Source organism: Bombyx mandarina, chromosome 08 (genome assembly GCF_030267445.1).
Source record: "Bombyx mandarina strain Sakado chromosome 08, ASM3026744v2".
Taxonomy (NCBI): Eukaryota; Metazoa; Arthropoda; class Insecta; order Lepidoptera; family Bombycidae; genus Bombyx; species Bombyx mandarina.
In genome coordinates this window covers 6,944,948-6,962,972 of record NC_143215.1, presented here as the reverse complement: position 1 = coordinate 6,962,972, position 18,025 = coordinate 6,944,948, and the positions used below count along the sequence as shown (strand labels likewise).

The following is an 18,025-nucleotide window of genomic DNA, read 5'->3' as shown; positions in this document are numbered from 1 at the left end:
AGACAATACTGGGGCCATCCTCTTACGCACACGACACGTCTTACTTCGTCGCGTTTTAGGTTTCATACTTCAGTGGTTTAAACTGACAATTGATTCAGTAACTGAATTTAGAACAGTGTAATCAGAAGCTTCTAAATTTGCTTCTGAATTCAGTCGACTACATTCAGCCAAATGTAATAAGCCTTTAACAGAGATACCCCCAAGACTCAATCATTTTGATCCTGATATTGTATGATGATAGTAACTAAGATCTTTAAGTCATGTCTTATTTTCATTAATATTCTTATTTTTATGAAAAATGATAATATGGGGTGAAATGAAATGAAATGAAGATGATTAATTTGAGACATTAATCAACTGGGATGAAATTAAATGAAATGAGATTATATGGGATGAATAATCTCAGTAAAATGGTGGTCATTTACTGAGATTTTTTCAGTGGACTTTTTGCAGGATCCCGAGAAGTTACGTCCAGAGGCTTTATTTCATTTTCCCACATTTGTGCACTTTCACAGATATTAAAAAGCTAATAAACCACCGTTATTACACATTTAAACATGAAGAAACACTAAATATATAAAATAAAACAAATCACACAACTTCACTCCTCACGTTCCCGCCAAAAAGTGTCCTTTTTTTAAACATCAACAACTACATACCTTTTAATTCATTCATAAAGTTGGAATTTGTCCCCAATCACCCCATTATACCCGTACCTATTATAAAAGAAACTAGGTAGTCATCTTAATCATAGATTAAACGCTTGGGGCTTAACCACAGAACATCTATGCTTCTAGCGAAGCGCATATCATAGATTATCATAGACCTATATAGTAGGGACACGACATATTGTTCTATACGTACAATTGCTTATATAAATAGCACCCATTTTGAAGGCACACACATAAACATATATCTATCTCGTTCTTACTCAGCACTTTAACTCACAGGAAAACAATATAACAGTATTTCAGTGCGTACATAAAATGAAACATGAATATACGTAAATGTCTCCGTCTCCGTCTAATGAGGCCGAAAATCCGCCATGTTTAGCGCGCCAAATGTCATTGTCACGTCAGTTCGGCCGTCTGTTTTGGGCATAGACCATTAGATTATACACATAATATAGCGCATATTATTAACTACAACTGAAAACAGAATAATATAAAATAATTAAGAATACCTAATTAAACCTAATAGATTTAAGACAAAATGGTTAAAACTGTGCTAATCGCATTGATTTTATGGATTTCTTTATGTTCTGCAAAAAAGGCTGCACAAAAACCGGATTGGGCTAAAAAAGATATACGAGACTTTTCTGATGCTGATATGGAAAGGTGCAACTTAATTTAATCTACTAAATAATAATAAAAAGATCGAGTTTTTCCTTAAAAATATGCAGTCTGTTATAATTCGTGGCTTGATTTTATTTTAACAAAAGTTGTTGGTTATTAAAAACTATTTAATTTACTGTACGAACATATTGTTTTCTTTTCTTGTAGGCTTCTAGATCAATGGGAAGAAGATGAAGAGCCTCTTCCTGAAGATGAACTCCCTGAGCACTTAAGAAAACCTCCAGCTTTAGATCTTACAAAGATGGATATGTCGAACCCTGAGGCAGTTTTACAAGCAACTAAAAAAGGCCAGACTCTGATGATGTTTGTGTCTGTGGCCAACAAACCTTCTAGAGCAAGAACAGAAGAAATTACTAAGATATGGCAAACATCACTTTGGAGCAATCATATTCAAGCAGAAAGGTATTGTGATTTGAGGCTAATGGGCGATTTATATGAGATGAATTTTCCAAATATGAGCACACAAGACTAAATAACAATATCATATGTCATCACCTTCAACTCTTTAGCAGAGAACATAAACAGCATTTATCAATTTCTTACTGGTGGGAGGGAGTCTTGTGAATCCGCACTGGTAGGTACCATTTCCCTGTCTATTTCTGCCATGAAGCAGTAAAGTTTTTTGATTTGGAGGGTGGGATAGTTGTTGTATTTAGCAGACTTAGAACTCACGTCTCGAGGTGAGTCATAGCAATTTACATCATTGTTGTCTATGGACTCCAGTAACCACTTGACGCTGACTGGAGCTCATTGACCATCATATAAGCAGTAATAAATATACATATCAGGGTATGATCAAGGTAATGTGAAATAGTGCATTTTTCAATGAAGCAATAATTCCTGCTTTTTTTTATTGCTTATATGGGTGGACGAGCTCACAGCCCACCTGGTGTTAAGTGGTTACTAGAGCCCATAGACATCTAAAACGTAGACGCCCCACCCACCTTGAGATATAAGTTCTAAGGTCTCAGTATAGTTAATCAACTCCTGTAATTCAACATCATCAAGTTTGTTACTTTTTTATAAAAAATGAGACAAACACCAATGTTGCTTGACGAGGAAACTTGTTAAGACACCTTGGGTTGCAGCCTCTGGTAACAGTTTCTGTTATTCAAAATTGAAATTAGACAAAGTTATTATTACCAGTAAACAATCTTAGTACTATCCTTATTAAATTTAACAGCTGGGTAATGAAGATGCAGCCCTATTGCCTCTTTATCTGAAGTTTTAGCAGGGAAGAGTATTAGTTGAATGGATATCTATTTACCTGCGGAGTCTCTTAATTCAGTTTATTTTATTGTCATTGAAATTAAAAACTTTGCTTTATAATAAAACAGAATGTCAATAATATTACACAAACATGCATGTGTGCATAATCAGGGTGAAGTCAGAGGTTCCTATCAAATTGATATGATTTTTTTAAACAGCATAGATAGTCAAACGAACTGCTCATTTGACATGTTACCAGTCCCATACCCCAGTATGAGTGGCTTTAGGTAAAGGAAGTTTTGTTTTAGGTACTTAATAGATGATGACAGAGCCATTTTCATGTTCAAAGATGGATCTCAAGCATGGACTGCTAAAGAATTTCTATTAGAACAGGAGGAGCTCAAAGAAGTTCAATTGGAAAGTCAAACATACCCAGGAAAGAAACCTGATATTAAAAACAAAGCTCTAAGGGATGAGTTATAAAATAACTATAATAAAATAAATTGTATGATTTATATGTATATTTGTACTAAAGTTTTCCGTAAACATTCCTGAAGCTGAGAGTAATAATCTACCAACATAAATGAAAAAAATCAGAATATTCATTTACAATACAAACACTTTTAGAAAGATTTTATCTTATAATAAAAAACCACAATTATGTACTAGCTAATTTAGTACAATTTGAGATCTTATTAGTTTCATTAAGGTATGTTGAAAAAGCGGTATTTTATTGATCAAGTTATTAGGGTGGGCTAACGTCAGGTTATCCTGTAAAAATGAGCAAAATTTTCTATTTTTTTAAATAAAAGTAAATGAAAAGAGGAATCAGTTTTATTTTGTGTTAATGTTCATGAATAATAAGCATATGGCCCACATGATTGGTAATCAATTAGAGAGGCATGTGCCTACATATAAAAATCCAGCTTGCTACCAGTTCAAAAGAATGTTATATTAGTAACATCAAAGAAAGTTTTGATGCTGCTACCACTAATTTGTTATAACGGCAATGTTACGCTAAACGTAAAACTCAAAATGTCAATACGAAAAGCGTTTTGAACTTCGAAGTTGTAAAGACTCACTGTATGGATCTGTTGTAAAATTTTAAAGACTCACTGGATGGATGGCGTCAGTGACTTGTTCCTTGGGATACAAAAAACAATGTATGTTATCATAATTGTAATGTCATAATTATTTTAATAAAAACCAGACAGATGCATTTATATCATTTGTTTGTTGACTCTTGTTTGATTCAGACATCCAATCCTCAAGATCCTGATATGTCGATGTTCTTCAATGAATCGCATGAAAATAGCTACGTTTTCTTCAGTGATCGCAGTCGAGAGTTGGAGCTTTACGAATTTTGTCATGGAGAAAAAAAGTTTACGGTGTTCAAATCAATGGACAATCAAATGGACGGTAACCAGCGCCTTGCCTCTGCCCCTAGCATTGCTAAAGTCCATGGGCTACGGTTACCACTCACCACCAGGTGGGCCGTGTGCTCGTCGGCCTACAAGAGTAATAATTAAAAATATCAAAATCTGCATTCGTGAAGACAACCACTGATCCAATCCAATCCTGGACAAATTTTAATGGTAGGCAGCAGGTTGGCTCTGCTCCTGGCATTGCTGCAATCCATAGGCGACGGTTACCACTGACCATCTGGTGAGCCGTATGCTCGTCTGCCTACAAGGGCAATAAATAAAAATATCAAAATCTGCATCAGTGAAGACGACCACTGGTCCAATTCAATCCTGGAGAAATTTTAACGTAGGCAGCAGGTTGGCTCTGCGCCTGGTAATGCTTAACCCATAGACATTGCTCCTGTGAGGAGGCAATCTTCTCCCGGTGGTGGCCACGGTGCAACCTGAGGGGGTCGAGGCTGCACCGCACGCTACCGTTACTCTAGGGCGCTGGTACCAGGAGGATGGGACATAGCGTTTTCGGCAGCGATCCCCATTGCCGTCGTCGCCGAACATACTGTGGTAGAGCAACCCGGTCGGTGATGTATCGCGTTCCGACTCGGCTGGCTGGTTCTGGCCCAGCAGGGTATACCGGAACACCACGGCATGCCCGGGCGGCCTGTTAGGGCCGACGTACCGCGGAAACTGGCGTCATTGGTGGTCGATCATCGCCTCAATGACTCGTCGGTCGGGCGTCCTCAAGGTGGAGCCGCGGGTCTGGTTACACAAAGTGAAAATCTCACTTTGTATAATTGGTGATCTTGTTTCAGGAGGTGTTGTCTACAGGGTCAGATGGAAGTCCTGATGATTCATGTATCTATAAATACTTACTTGAATAAAATAATTCTGATTTTGGTGTACCTCTGGAACACTCTTGGTACCTATTCACTAACCAGGTTTAAAATTAGCTCAACTAGAGCAATAACAAAAAATTTATACAAAATATTTATTACATAAAAGTTTTTAAAAATCAAATAACTTTTAAAATGCATCAGTTGCTCTAAAATGCTCTTCATCAATTGTTGAGTAGATATGACCTTCTCCACACATCCATTCCAAAATGTTTCTGCAAGTAATCATAAAAAAATTAAAACCCTTTAATTTTTCTATACTTAATTTAAAATTTTTATATTATACTAGGTGACCCAGCAGACTTCGTAGTGCCTAAATGGATAAATAAAAGACCTAAACTTTTGTATAAAATAAACATAAAACAAACAAAAGGAATCCGTCCGACAAGGGACACATCAAAGGAAAAACAAAATTGTTATTTTTATTTAATTCTGAGGATTAACGGCCGTCTGGTGTAGTGGTAAGTGACATGGTCACTACACAAGGGGGTCGCGGGTTCGAATCCCGCCAAGGGAAGATATTTGTATGATAAATATAAATGTCTTTGCCAGGGTTATGGATGTATATTAAATATATGTATGTGTATAATAAAAATATTACATTTATATCCGTTATCTGGTACCTGTAACACAAGTTCTTTACGAACTTAGCACGGGACCAGTTAACGTGGCGTGATTGTTAGTAAATATTTATATTATATTTATTTATATTTATATTATATTTATTTATTTCATATTTATCTACCTTTTACGTCTTCTCTGGACTTCCACAAATAATTCAAGACCAAAATTAGCCAAATCAGACCAGCCGTTCTTGAGTTTTAGCGAGACTAACGAAAGGCAATTCATTTTTATATATATCTATCTATCTAGATAGAAGATAGATTTAATCTCTTTGTATGTGTGTTTGTCACTAAACTTCTAAGAAAAGGGGCTGATTGTGCTTTATGTTTTTCCTTTCAACTCTATTTTTAAGTTATCATTTATTATCAGTTATTATTTATTGGGGTAAAAATGTTTGAATTAAACTTTAGTATGTTGATTAAAAAATACATACTCAAATTCAACTTTTGTCATTCGATCTTTCAGTGAGGCATACATATCTTGTTTACTAATTCCTTGTTCAACAGTAGAGCCACGGATAAGGTTGAAGACCATCATCTGACGAGAATTTAAGCCATTCACTGAAGAGGTTTCAGTAATTCCAACCATTGAATTTGCAGGCAGCATGTTGTTAATTGGGACATCTTGAATATTTTTTTCCTGCAAAATAAAATCCAATTTATGAAGTAATGTATAGCAAAAAACCATGTAGGCGGAAGCACCATTCATGATGGGACATAATAATCCAAAGCAATGATACAACTCAAATGCACTAGCAAGAGCTGAATGATAACTAAATTTATAGTGCTGTCTTTATCAGGATAAAGGGTTAAAGTTTGAAAATAGTAGATTATTATTTTAAAATAAAACTGAAAAAAGGAGAAGCATGTTGGATGTGCTGAAATTCATTTTATATGAAAATTGAAATGGTAAGTCATTATTGCTGATGAAGAAGACATCATTTACATTGCTGAAGAATCAATAACAAATAATACTATACTATGATATATTTTTATCTGTAATAAAAATATCTGATAATTATTATTAACTCTTTTTGTTACATACAAGAACTAAATATTTCAAATACAAAATTCAATTGTATTAAGTGAAATGTTGCTTAAACCAAATAGTCTTTAACTCCTCAATATATTGTGTTATAAGTAGTTACTTCTGCCTTTAACTATGGTGAATGGAAATGCGAATAATAAATTTTAAGATGATCAGGTATATTAGAATTACCTTCTTTGAGCCAGCTTCTATTTGTATTTTATTATGAATGCACTGAAAGTAGTGAAATGTAATAATGTTGACGTCTGTAACTGGCATTATCTTAAATGCCATGAGTACTTTTGTCCCTTTATTCGTTTTCACATTGCCGTAAATTTGTATGTAATCATTTACTTGAACTTTAGGTGATGAGGTATCCTGAAATTTAAGCTCAAAAAGATTTAGTATCTGGTCTTTTTAATTAAAATACTCAATATCTAAACAATCAAAATGGCATATAGTTAAATATTAAAAAAGCACAGAATAAGTTTAATAACTTAATCTGACATCGAGATTTTAAAAAAAAAAAATATTACCATGATTGTGAAATGGATTAACTCATTTTAATTTATGATTTCGTTTACATTGATATTACTCTGACACTGGAAGTAACTTTCACTTACTTCAACTTCCATAGCCTCTTGGTCGAGCCAGAGTACAGCCCTCATCCTCCCTGTTATATCTTGGATTGTATATGTTATTTTAGTGCTTTGCATTCTAATGCTCCTGATTCTTGCAACTATTGACACTATTTGAATTTCTGTACCCCATATTTTCACACCTTCTTCTCCAGAATGTAAAGCTTGCCTGATGACTATAGGTGCTGTCCGTGCCGCTCTACGACCCTGTGAATAAAGGCATTATTAATATATTAAATTTTCCTAATCAATTGAATTTTTATTTTTTTGTAAACTTACAGTTTTTTTGGGTGTTGCCGTATTTCCAAATTGATTTGTGGTGTTAAGGAAGCCACCTCCAGAAGGATCATCTGAATGTAACAAATTCTAATTAATACAGAAAAAACTATAAAGATAACCATGCAAATGATAAAACAACAAACCATTCCACATTGTTTTAAAGTAGAGGTCAAAATTGTTAGTTGAAGACTATTCTAGTAACAGCAGTAGTACAATGCACTAAACAATTCCGAACCGATCTTAATAGAAAAGGTAGTATGGTTTAATTTTTTTAGTTTTGATTCTTATTCCTGTAGACTTTTTTCAAGCGAGTAAGCCACTAGGTTCACATATTTTATCTTCGAAAAGATGATGATTTATTTTGTTTCAGTAACTTTTAACAGTTTTAACCAAAATGTCCCTTTGAAGTTTGGCCAGACAGAAGTCTCAATTAATTCCCGCCATTTTATAGATTTTTTTGAATTTGTTTAGTGGATAGGCGAAGGGAATCTAGCCGAGAATATAATAAATAATAAATATTAAATATTCTCTAATTCACTATCTAATATATTCAGTTACAAGTAACATTACAAGTACAAGTGATATTGTCTGAGAGTTTAAAGACTTTAGAAAAGATACATCCAGAGATATTTGAAGTATGGACATGACTCATGTGTCTATAAAATATTTTATCATCACTTTACATATCACATTAATATTTATGTAGGTGTGGCACATTATTAGGATTACAGTCTACCTCAGTAAGGCAAGTAATTTTAATATCAAGATATCTTCTTTCTGGTCGTTCCCTCAATGCCGATCGTGACTGTATGTCAATCTTCTCCGCTCGGTCGGTAGTTGGGTGGACGAGCTCATAGCCCACCTAGTGTTTAGTGGTTACCGGAGCCTATAGACTTTTATAAAGTAAATGCCGCCACCCAACTTTAGATATGAGTTCTAAGGTCTCAGTATGGTTATAACGGCTGCCCCACGCTTCAAACCGAAACGCATTACTGCTTCAGGGTTGAAATAGGCAGGGTGGTGGTACCTACCCGTGCGGGCTCACAAGAGGTCCTACCACCAGTAAAGGTCTGTACTTTTTTGGTTTCTGTAACGGTCAGATAAAACTTTCTTTATATTTTACTACATTTTCAGGCCTATTCCTGTCGAGCAATCATGCGAAGCTGTCATTTAACAACTATTTGAGACTTAGACCTCGAGTGTTAAAGTGGCGATATTCACATTATTGTGATATCCACAGGTTCCAACTGGGCCTTGAGTTCGGTCCCCATCTAAACAGGATCTTTTGCAAAAATATATCAAGTTACTTTTATCCGTTAATTTAGTGTTTACTCAGATTTACAAGTATAATCATAGCAGCTTATTAATCACATAATATCATAAAAGGGCGAAACAAAACAAAATCGCTATACGTGCGTTTCGGGTTTTTCCAAAAGTGTCACTAAGATTTCACTGCTCTCAGTAAATTACCACCGTTTTTTCATTTCATTCACCTATGGTTTTGTTTTGTATCACCTCATTTAATTCCATTTCATCACTTACTGACTTTTTTGCAACGATATTTTATTTATTAAATATTTTCGCGTTTTGTTTTAAAACTTTGGTTCGTATGGGTTATATTTCTTTTGCTTGTTTAATGGACGAATCAAACAAAAAATCTATGACAGTCACTCGTAGTGGGACTGGGTGGGGAAGGTTATCATTATTTTGTTTTAGTGATTCATAACTGAGTGTTATATTTGTGTTTAATGAAGAATTTTATTGAGTTTGTTACTAAAAGAAAAATGTACAAAAAATTTCAGTCATAACAATGGTAAAAGTTTAATTCAGCAATGTTGACAGAGCAAGATTGACGCGTTTCTACAGCAAAAAATTTAGATCTTTGCGCCTACATTCAAAGGCAAAATATTATTGTTTCTAAAATGCCTTTCGATTTCTTATGTTGTGTGAGACCAGGAGCCGAAGATGTAATAGACTTAGATTATTCACATCAATCATTGGTAGATTTTCCTACAGAAGTGTTCGTATACGAAAGAACTCTGGAGACTCTGTATTGTCAAAGCAATCGTATAACAGAACTACCTCGCCAGTTGTTCATGTGCCATGGATTAAAGTTTCTCGATGTGAGCGACAATGAAGTATCTGCGATACCAGCAGCAATTTCATCTTTAGTAAATCTACAACACCTCAATATTAGCAGAAACACTTTAACCTCAATACCAGAAACTATGAAAGCACTTAAATACCTATTATTTTTGGACCTCAGTGTGAATCCACTTGAAAAACTTCCAGATGCTATTACAAACTTGATTGCATTGCAGGAACTATATTTGAATGACACATACCTTGAGTATTTACCTGGAAATTTTGGAAGACTTGCAAATTTACGTATATTAGAATTAAGAGACAACTATTTAATGATATTACCGAAATCACTGTCTCGATCAACAGAACTGCTGAGACTTGATATTGGCCAAAATGATTTTCAACAATTCCCTGAAGTAATTGGCAGATTCTTGAAGTTGAAAGAATTATGGATTGATAGTAACAGCTTAACATGTATCCCAGCAGTAATAAAGCCTTTAGAAAATCTGATACACTTGGAAGCTACTAATAATATGATTGAAGAACTTGCTCCGGAAATTGGTTGTTGCAAACAATTGCAAGATCTGACATTAACACTTAATCATCTGACACAGCTACCAGACAGTATTGGTCAGTTAAGTAGTTTGACTACGTTGAAGCTAGATAATAATAGATTATATTCCATCCCAGAGAGTATAGGACAATTGTCAAATCTTGAAGAATTAATGCTAATGTGTAATTATTTGGACAAAATACCATCATCTATTGGTCTTCTTCGTAAACTTCAATATCTCAATCTTGATGATAATATGCTGAGATTAATACCCCCAGAAATTGGTAGTTGTAATAAGTTATCTGTTTTATCACTCAGAGGCAATAAATTGAACAAGATACCTCCAGAAATTGGTCATTTGACTTCTTTAAGAGTTTTGAATTTAGTGAGGAACTCTCTCACGTGTCTTCCTCAGTCATTATTAAATTGTGATAATTTAGTGGCTCTTTGGCTCTCTGAAAATCAAAATAAACCCTTAGTGCCTATGCATTCTGAAGTAGACCCTCGCACATATGAACAAGTGCTGACTTGTTTTCTTTTCCCTCAAGTGCCTTTAGCTCCTATTGAAATCAAATCAGATAATGGGAAATCAGAAAATGTTGATAATAATACTTCAGTTCGCCACATTAGCTTTGAAGACATGAAAGCAGCACCAAAAGTGCCTGAAAAACCAGGGCAGCTAAGAAGAGCACCAACACCATATCCAAAAGAATTGAGAGCTTTGGCAAAACATGCTAGAAACATACATAAAGATGGCTCCCAAGATGTATCCCCTTCAATGCAAGATGCAGTATATATTAAAGCAGCCAAAATTACACCTACTCTACAACAAAGATTTGCATCTGATAATAAAATAGAACAAGAGTCAAGCAAAGATCACACTGATGGAATAAACAATGAAGTTATGAAAACATCAGTTTATGATAACCTTTCCTCTGAAAACACATATGACAAGCCACTTGATCTTGCACATGAACAAGGCACCACATACAAAAGTGTAGATCATGCTTTATATCCTGAAAATAATGAAACCAGTCAAAGCAAATATAAAAATGAAAGTTCAGAGACTTATGATTTATCACAGGCGCAGTATTGTAAACAGCATGGTGATAAATATTCTGCGAGGCAAGAAATTGATAGATCACACGCACCAACACCGCAGAATGTTTATAGTGGTTATGTGGGATACAGTAACTATCAAAATTCGAAGGAGAACAGTTATGGAAATAATTTAGAAGAAAGCCAGACACATTTGCAAAGACTCAGTGTGAGTTCTCATGGAAGAAGTAGTCAAAATGAAACTATACTTTTACCTTCACATTTCAGTGAACATTCATATAATCCCAGACCGCCCATCAATAATGTTCCTAATTTTAATCCTATTTACTCCAGGAAAGATCATATATGTCACCCTGTTCATGATCATGGTTTTCATGAAAATGTTTATCAAACAGAAGGTCATACGCACACCAAAGATAAATCATATAATACAAGAAATTATGATACTTACAGCTATCATTCACACAGTAGCCGAGATCTACCAAGTCCTAGAGTACATACTGTGAGTCAAGTAGTGAGCTCTACTACAATGCCAAATTTAAATAACTACAGCAATAATTATCCAAATGCAGTAGATAGACATGCATACCAGCCACCTATGCATCAGACACCAACTCCAAATGCAAATATTTATATACCAGTTGGTAGTCCAACTTATGTAGCATCACAATCACCTGAACTTTATTCACCCACAGGCCATACAAACGAAACAAATCCGTACCGCATGACTAATACTCCACTTGTATCTGATGATGGTAGCTACAGCCAAATCCATGCTACTTCTAGTCAAAATATGTATGAAATATATGATGCCATGCCAGCTCCTAATCCACCTAACGTGATAGGACACAGACAGAGTCCCAGTAATATATCGGAGACAATGTATAGCAGGCAGCCACCTCCATATCATATTGCAGCACCATTCACAAAACATGCCCAGTACTTTAATGGTACAGGTGGATAGTGTTTAAAATTAAAAGCATGTGTTTTCTGCAGAAAATGCATTGACACAGAAAAAGATTAGTATATTAAAATATGTTTTATGCAATTCAGTAACTGTTTGTTTCTTGAATGTGCAATATATAATATGTGATATCATTAATTGGGAAATTTTTAATGTTAAGGTGCTAGGAATGAGAAAATAATAATAAAAAAACACATTAGGGGAAGTGAAGTTGTACATATATAAAGTAAATATACTAATATTAATTTAATACTTAGTATAATTCGAAAACATTTAAATTATTAAAATGTACATTTCTACAGTTTGGCATGTATTTATGTACTAACTATGACTTGTAACTCTTATGTTGTTTCAAACGTTACTGTGTTATGTGTATTTGTGGTCTTGATAAGATACTTAGTCTGTCCAGAAGTGTGAATTTTATTGTGTGATTTTAAAGGAGGAAATATTTACATTACCCGTCGAATATACGTAATTTAAAAGCTTCAAAGAAGTTTGACTATTTTTAAACCTTAAATTTAAGTTCTGGGCAGGCTCAGACTATATCTATTATAATATTTGAAATTATACTGTCTATTTTACTACTATAAATATTATTGAGATTTCTTTTTAACTTAATATGTTAAGTATTATGTACTCTCACAGTTGTTAATTCTATTGAAAATTCTTGTTTTATCTGTGTAATGATAAGAAAAAAGGTAAAAATGATTCTACACTAATTGTGTATTTGAATTTGACAAAAATTACAAACATAAAACAAATATCACTTATAACATTATACTTCATTTGAAAAAACCTCTAGGACAAACTTGGATTTTTTTAAATGGTGATCAATAGAATGCATTTCTTAATAGTGCTACAATATTAATAAAGCACAATCAGCATAAAATATTTTTTTCAGTAATGATTATGATCCACTTTCAAAAACCCAATCATTGATATGTTGCAGTTGTATGAACTAAGATATGGATATATATGATGTGTTAAAAAATCTAGCAAAAAAGCGGAAAAAAAATTGAATACTTTAAAAACGTCCCTAACAATCTGTTCTCTCATTTTGAAAATTTTTATACGTATACCTATACTTTTATAAATAAGTATATAATTTTACTACTACTACTACTACTACTACTTATTTAATTATAATATTGATATTTTAAATTTTATCAGAAGGGATAAATGGGTAAAACGCCCAGATCTAATAATCTGGCCTCAGAGGTAGAATGCTAATTACTGTACCTTATACTAACGAATAAGACTACTAATACAGAAGTCTGGTTATAATGCCAAATGTTTTTTTTACGCATCGTGCTGAATGTTTAAGTATTAAATAATTTTTATAATGTATGTACCTATTCTTACTCTTCTTAAGGTATTATTTTGTTGGTCCTAAAATGCAATGAGAATTTTTAGTTTTAATTTAAGTACTTATCGAAATAAATAAAAAAAAATACAAAAGAAAAGTGATAATATGGTTCAAATTATTGTCAAAAATCATTAAGTAACAAACACGCTGATAATATTTAGTCTATAATGATTTTGCTCTCTATTAATCTACTGTGAAACATTTTGATGTGTTTTTGAAGGAACGTTTATTATATGTACCTATATGTAAACAATAATGCAAAGCAAAACCATCCTAATTGCTATAAGTCCTTACATCACAAAAAATATATGTTTTTATTTTTAATATATCTTAACACGATATCGCATTTTATAAAATACTGGATGACTATATTTTAACGATCGGTTTTAAACGCGGGTACTAATTGTATGTGAATTTATTGATTCGTAAAATTAAGCTTTTTCTCACTGGTAGGTAACTACTGAAATTAATTTCAATTGACAAAGCTTAACATTACGAAGTATTTATGCAATAATACGAATTTAATATTTATTTGTAATTAATTAAGGATTCTTGACTGTAATATAATAATTTGGTATGTATGTACCTTAATGTACAATAAACTGCGGGAGTTGGGGAGCGAGTGACTGGTTTATCATACTAGACATTTTTGAGCTTGACTATTAACTGTGTTTACAAAGCAACGGATGGAATTGATTAAACCGTCCTACTTGGTTAGCCGTGATTCGCTGTAACGATTTTTCCGTATATTGACGAGTTATTATGCCTGAACTGGTTTTGACGCTTAGGAGTCAATAATTTTTATATTAAGACATCAAAAGAACAGACAAAACAAGAATAGGAGTTGTATAACTGGCTAAAATCATTGATATAACTCATTAACTTGTAATAAATAATAAATAATTGAAGGGTTGAATATTCGTAATACAACACGAATCAGATTTCAGACTTTTTGTCAAAGTGATGGGCGATATTTACGTATTGGTTTTGGGTTCCACTAACTTTAACTTAACACAAGGAGTGTCATGAGTATGTCTGTTCGTTTACTTTACGTAGGCATTCAAAAATCACATCGTTAAATTCGAAATTAGGATCTGTCAAAGTTGAAAAGTCTAGTATGAGTAAAAGCGGCTGAATTTTAATTATGTACCTATCTTAAATTTTACATTTTTATAATCTTTGTACTTTTTGATTGTTAACATCATTTCTCTCACATTCATAATGATTGTTAGAATAGGAATATATTTTCTTTATGGTGACACTTGGCATGGGCTATTTGTACAAACATTTGTGTTAAATTGTCGAATAAAAATCTACCCGATTCTCAATATTGATTAAGCTTAGTAACTCATCATACAGTACAATTATGCGGAGCGAAAATCAACGTTAAACTAGTGAGATTAGATTTTTTTATTGTTTAAAACACAAGTTTCATTGTTCTGCAATCTAAAAAACCTCTAATATTCAAAACGGTTGTATCATATTAATATAGATTATTAGCGAATATAGACCAGTGATGTTTTGTAGGATTTGTAAAAAAATGCCATACACAACTTCGAAGCATAGAGCTATTATAATTTATTAGAAAATATTGTAATAAACGTATTGAGCACTATTAAAATGCAGTTATTAGTAGCGTCACTGTTTATAAGTGAAGAAGCACAACTCCATTATTGTAATTTAAATTGACGACGTTAGTAACACGAATAAATGTATTTTTATAAAAAAACTTATTATTTATTTGAATATATAAACGAGTAATGCCTGTGCAACGAAGTACAAGGTACGAGGTAGAAAGAGAGAGAGAGAGAGAGAGAATGCACTTTATTGCACACCAAAACACAATTTACATTCAAAAAACAATCACGATACATTGTACAATAGGCGGTCTTATCGCTAAAAGTGATCTCTTGCAGACAACCGTTTAATTTACAGAACTTCTGGAAAATATAAAAATATAGCAGGTATGTTGCGGTGTACGGTGGATAATACATTATTATAGAAAATATATACATACAATAAATAAAATATATACCGTTTACATATAATATGAAATATATACTAATATACATACATACAATACATACTAATATACCTACATACACATAATATCTACATCAACAGTATAAATGATGATGCAAACAAACAGCATTAAGCACAAGGCACAAGCGATCTAAGGCGAAGAAATTTCAATGGGGAAGATATGCTTGGTATTAGTGCTTTGACACGTCCTTACGGATCCATCGGACCCAATAACCTTGCATTAGACATCTTTAGCTCTAACATTAGTGGCAGGGACCCCGGTAACCGTACCTGTCAAACTCTGCAAAGAGTTCGACGTGCAACCTAACCTAAACATCAGCCCACTGAGTTTCTCGCTGGATCTTCTCAGCGGGTCGAGATTCCGATCCGGTAGATTCATTCGCTAAACAGCTACTCTTGAATTGTTAGGTCTCCTTTGGAGGCGCTGAGGTAGCTGTTAGTAAATCCAACCCCTTCTGGCTGAGCCCTTGCTCCCACCTGCCTGGTAAAACTGGAAAGGCCTCCGGGCGGTGGCGGTGAACATCTGTTAAGTACCTATGTATTTCATTAGAAAAATTTGTACCTGCCAGCGGGATTCGACCACCGGCACAGTCGCATCGCTAGATACAAATGCATTAGGCGTATTATTCTTTAGGACACGACGACTTCAACTTTGCACATATTTTTTGTATGTCATATGTAGTTATAATGAAATATTATTGTACTATTACTTTAATTATTTAAGGAATTTTTCCCGGTCACCGTTCTCGGTTCGACGAGTAAATTAACCCTCAGACACAGCCCACTGAGTTTCTCGCCGGATCTTCTCAGTGGGTCGCGTTTCCGATCCGGTGGTAGATTCTGCGAAGCACGGCTCTTGCTAGGGTTCGTGTTAGCAACGTCGTCAGATTTTAGCCCCGTGAGCTCAGCTACTAGTTAAGGTTACGCTGGAATAGCCTCTCAAGGCTATCAGCTTAGGTTAAAAAAAAAGGAATTTTTCCAGAGGTAAAAAGTTTTATAACAAGAAAATTGAGATCAAACGATTTAGTTACCTATGTATAATATGTGCAAGATAAAAGACTTGAGCAGTTTCCGGGTCGATAGCTTTCCTAGCATTACAACCTTGATCCAAAATTGGAATTAAGTACCTACATATTATGAAACTAATGAACCATACAGTAGTAATAAATACATAGTATTTGTATATAGTATTGTGGACCTGCTGCCCGGTCGATAACTAAGACAATACCACCATTTTCAGCCTATAATTGTTATTTGCTAAGCACTGGTGGATTTCAGTTTGAAGGGTGGGACAGCCGAAATAAAAAGAAAAATATAGCTGTATACATCATGTCTCGCGGCCGGTGATTGTATTCATGTAATGGTGTTTATGGACTCCAGTAACTAGTTAATACCAAGGTCTAAGCTTCTCTGCATATCTAAAGCCCATAAAAAGAATGTATTTAAATTTATTGTAAATATGTGCGAAGTTGATTCTTAGAAAAAAGCATATCGTAGACTGTTATAATTATCATTGATGACGATATTCTGTATCTTTAAAACAGAAGAATACTTCAGAATTATATAATATATTACGTCATTATTAAGTTGTTCGCGGGCTATCTATACTAATAATAAAAAGAGGAAAGATTTGTTTGTTTGTTTGTTTCGAATAGGCTCCGAAACTACTGGACCGATTTGAAAAATTATTTTTCCATTAGAAGCCGACATTGTCCCTGATGAACATAGGCTACTTTTTTTTTATTTTTTTTTTATTTTTTATTTTTTGTTTCATGTGTGTTTTAATGTTTCCGAAGCGAAGCGAGGGCGGGTCGCTAGTAATTGGATAAGCTAGCTCAAAACTTGGACGAGTAATGTCCTCAAAGAGAGGTCTATGCACAGAACACTATTACTTCTAGGGTCTATGTTGCATAGTAGGTATGTGATTCCGGCATGGAAATGATGATATGACGAATACATTAGTTAAATAAAAACGATTTTGTTTAGAGTAATACAAAATAAATCTGAAGAATTGTTTGTATTCCATTAGATTTCACTAGCTTAGACGAATAATCCGTCACCTTGTCCCCCATATCCCTAGGTTGGATTTTGTCTCAAACGAGGCTCGGACGCAGCAGCCTAAGATGGTAGATGAAAATAAGTTTTAAAATGTAACCGATACTCATACCATCTACATTGACACCCTTAGTTAGTTACTGTGAGAGAGTGTGTACAAATACGAACTAACATATAAACTTTGGCCATAAAAGCGCGTTATAGCGAGTGGTCACCATCATACACGGATATCTTCAATGCCAGGAGCAAAGCCTGCTTACTACTGGGTATTTTTTTCAAACGTCACTTGAAAAAGGAACTATCATAGCGTTCAGAAAACATCCTTAAGGGACGTTCAATCCAGAGCCGGTTAGAAACTGACAAACATAACAATCTCTGAATACACACTGTGGATGAGCGCTTTGGTTTCAGGAAGTATTTAACGGCCGTCTGGTGTAGTGGTAAGTGACATGGTC

The 18,025-nt window shown here is 34.0% G+C and overlaps 3 protein-coding genes across 3 annotated transcripts; 2 read left to right on the top strand and 1 right to left on the bottom strand.

Moving 5' to 3' along the window:
• The first annotated feature begins 817 nt into the window (after positions 1-817).
• Positions 818-3,787, top strand: boca (LDLR chaperone boca). Its single transcript, XM_028187023.2, has 3 exons — positions 818-1,337; positions 1,503-1,757; positions 2,873-3,787. The coding sequence occupies exons 1-3, from the start codon at positions 1,213-1,215 to the stop codon at positions 3,045-3,047; spliced, it is 555 nt and encodes a 184-aa protein (XP_028042824.1). The 5' UTR covers positions 818-1,212; the 3' UTR covers positions 3,048-3,787.
• A 1,172-nt stretch (positions 3,788-4,959) lies between these two features.
• RPA2 (Replication protein A2) lies at positions 4,960-7,888 on the bottom strand. The gene is made up of 6 exons (XM_028187084.2): positions 7,589-7,888; positions 7,446-7,516; positions 7,152-7,373; positions 6,721-6,906; positions 5,936-6,141; positions 4,960-5,093 (listed from the first exon to the last, which is right to left on the bottom strand). Exons 1-6 carry the CDS (start codon positions 7,596-7,598, stop codon positions 5,009-5,011), a joined length of 780 nt encoding a protein of 259 aa, XP_028042885.2. The 5' UTR covers positions 7,599-7,888; the 3' UTR covers positions 4,960-5,008.
• A 1,228-nt stretch (positions 7,889-9,116) lies between these two features.
• Positions 9,117-15,201, top strand: Lap1 (leucine rich repeat containing protein 7 lap1). Its single transcript, XM_028187043.2, has one exon. It carries the CDS (start codon positions 9,368-9,370, stop codon positions 12,104-12,106), a length of 2,739 nt encoding a protein of 912 aa, XP_028042844.2. The 5' UTR covers positions 9,117-9,367; the 3' UTR covers positions 12,107-15,201.
• Positions 15,202-18,025: the final 2,824 nt, after the last annotated feature.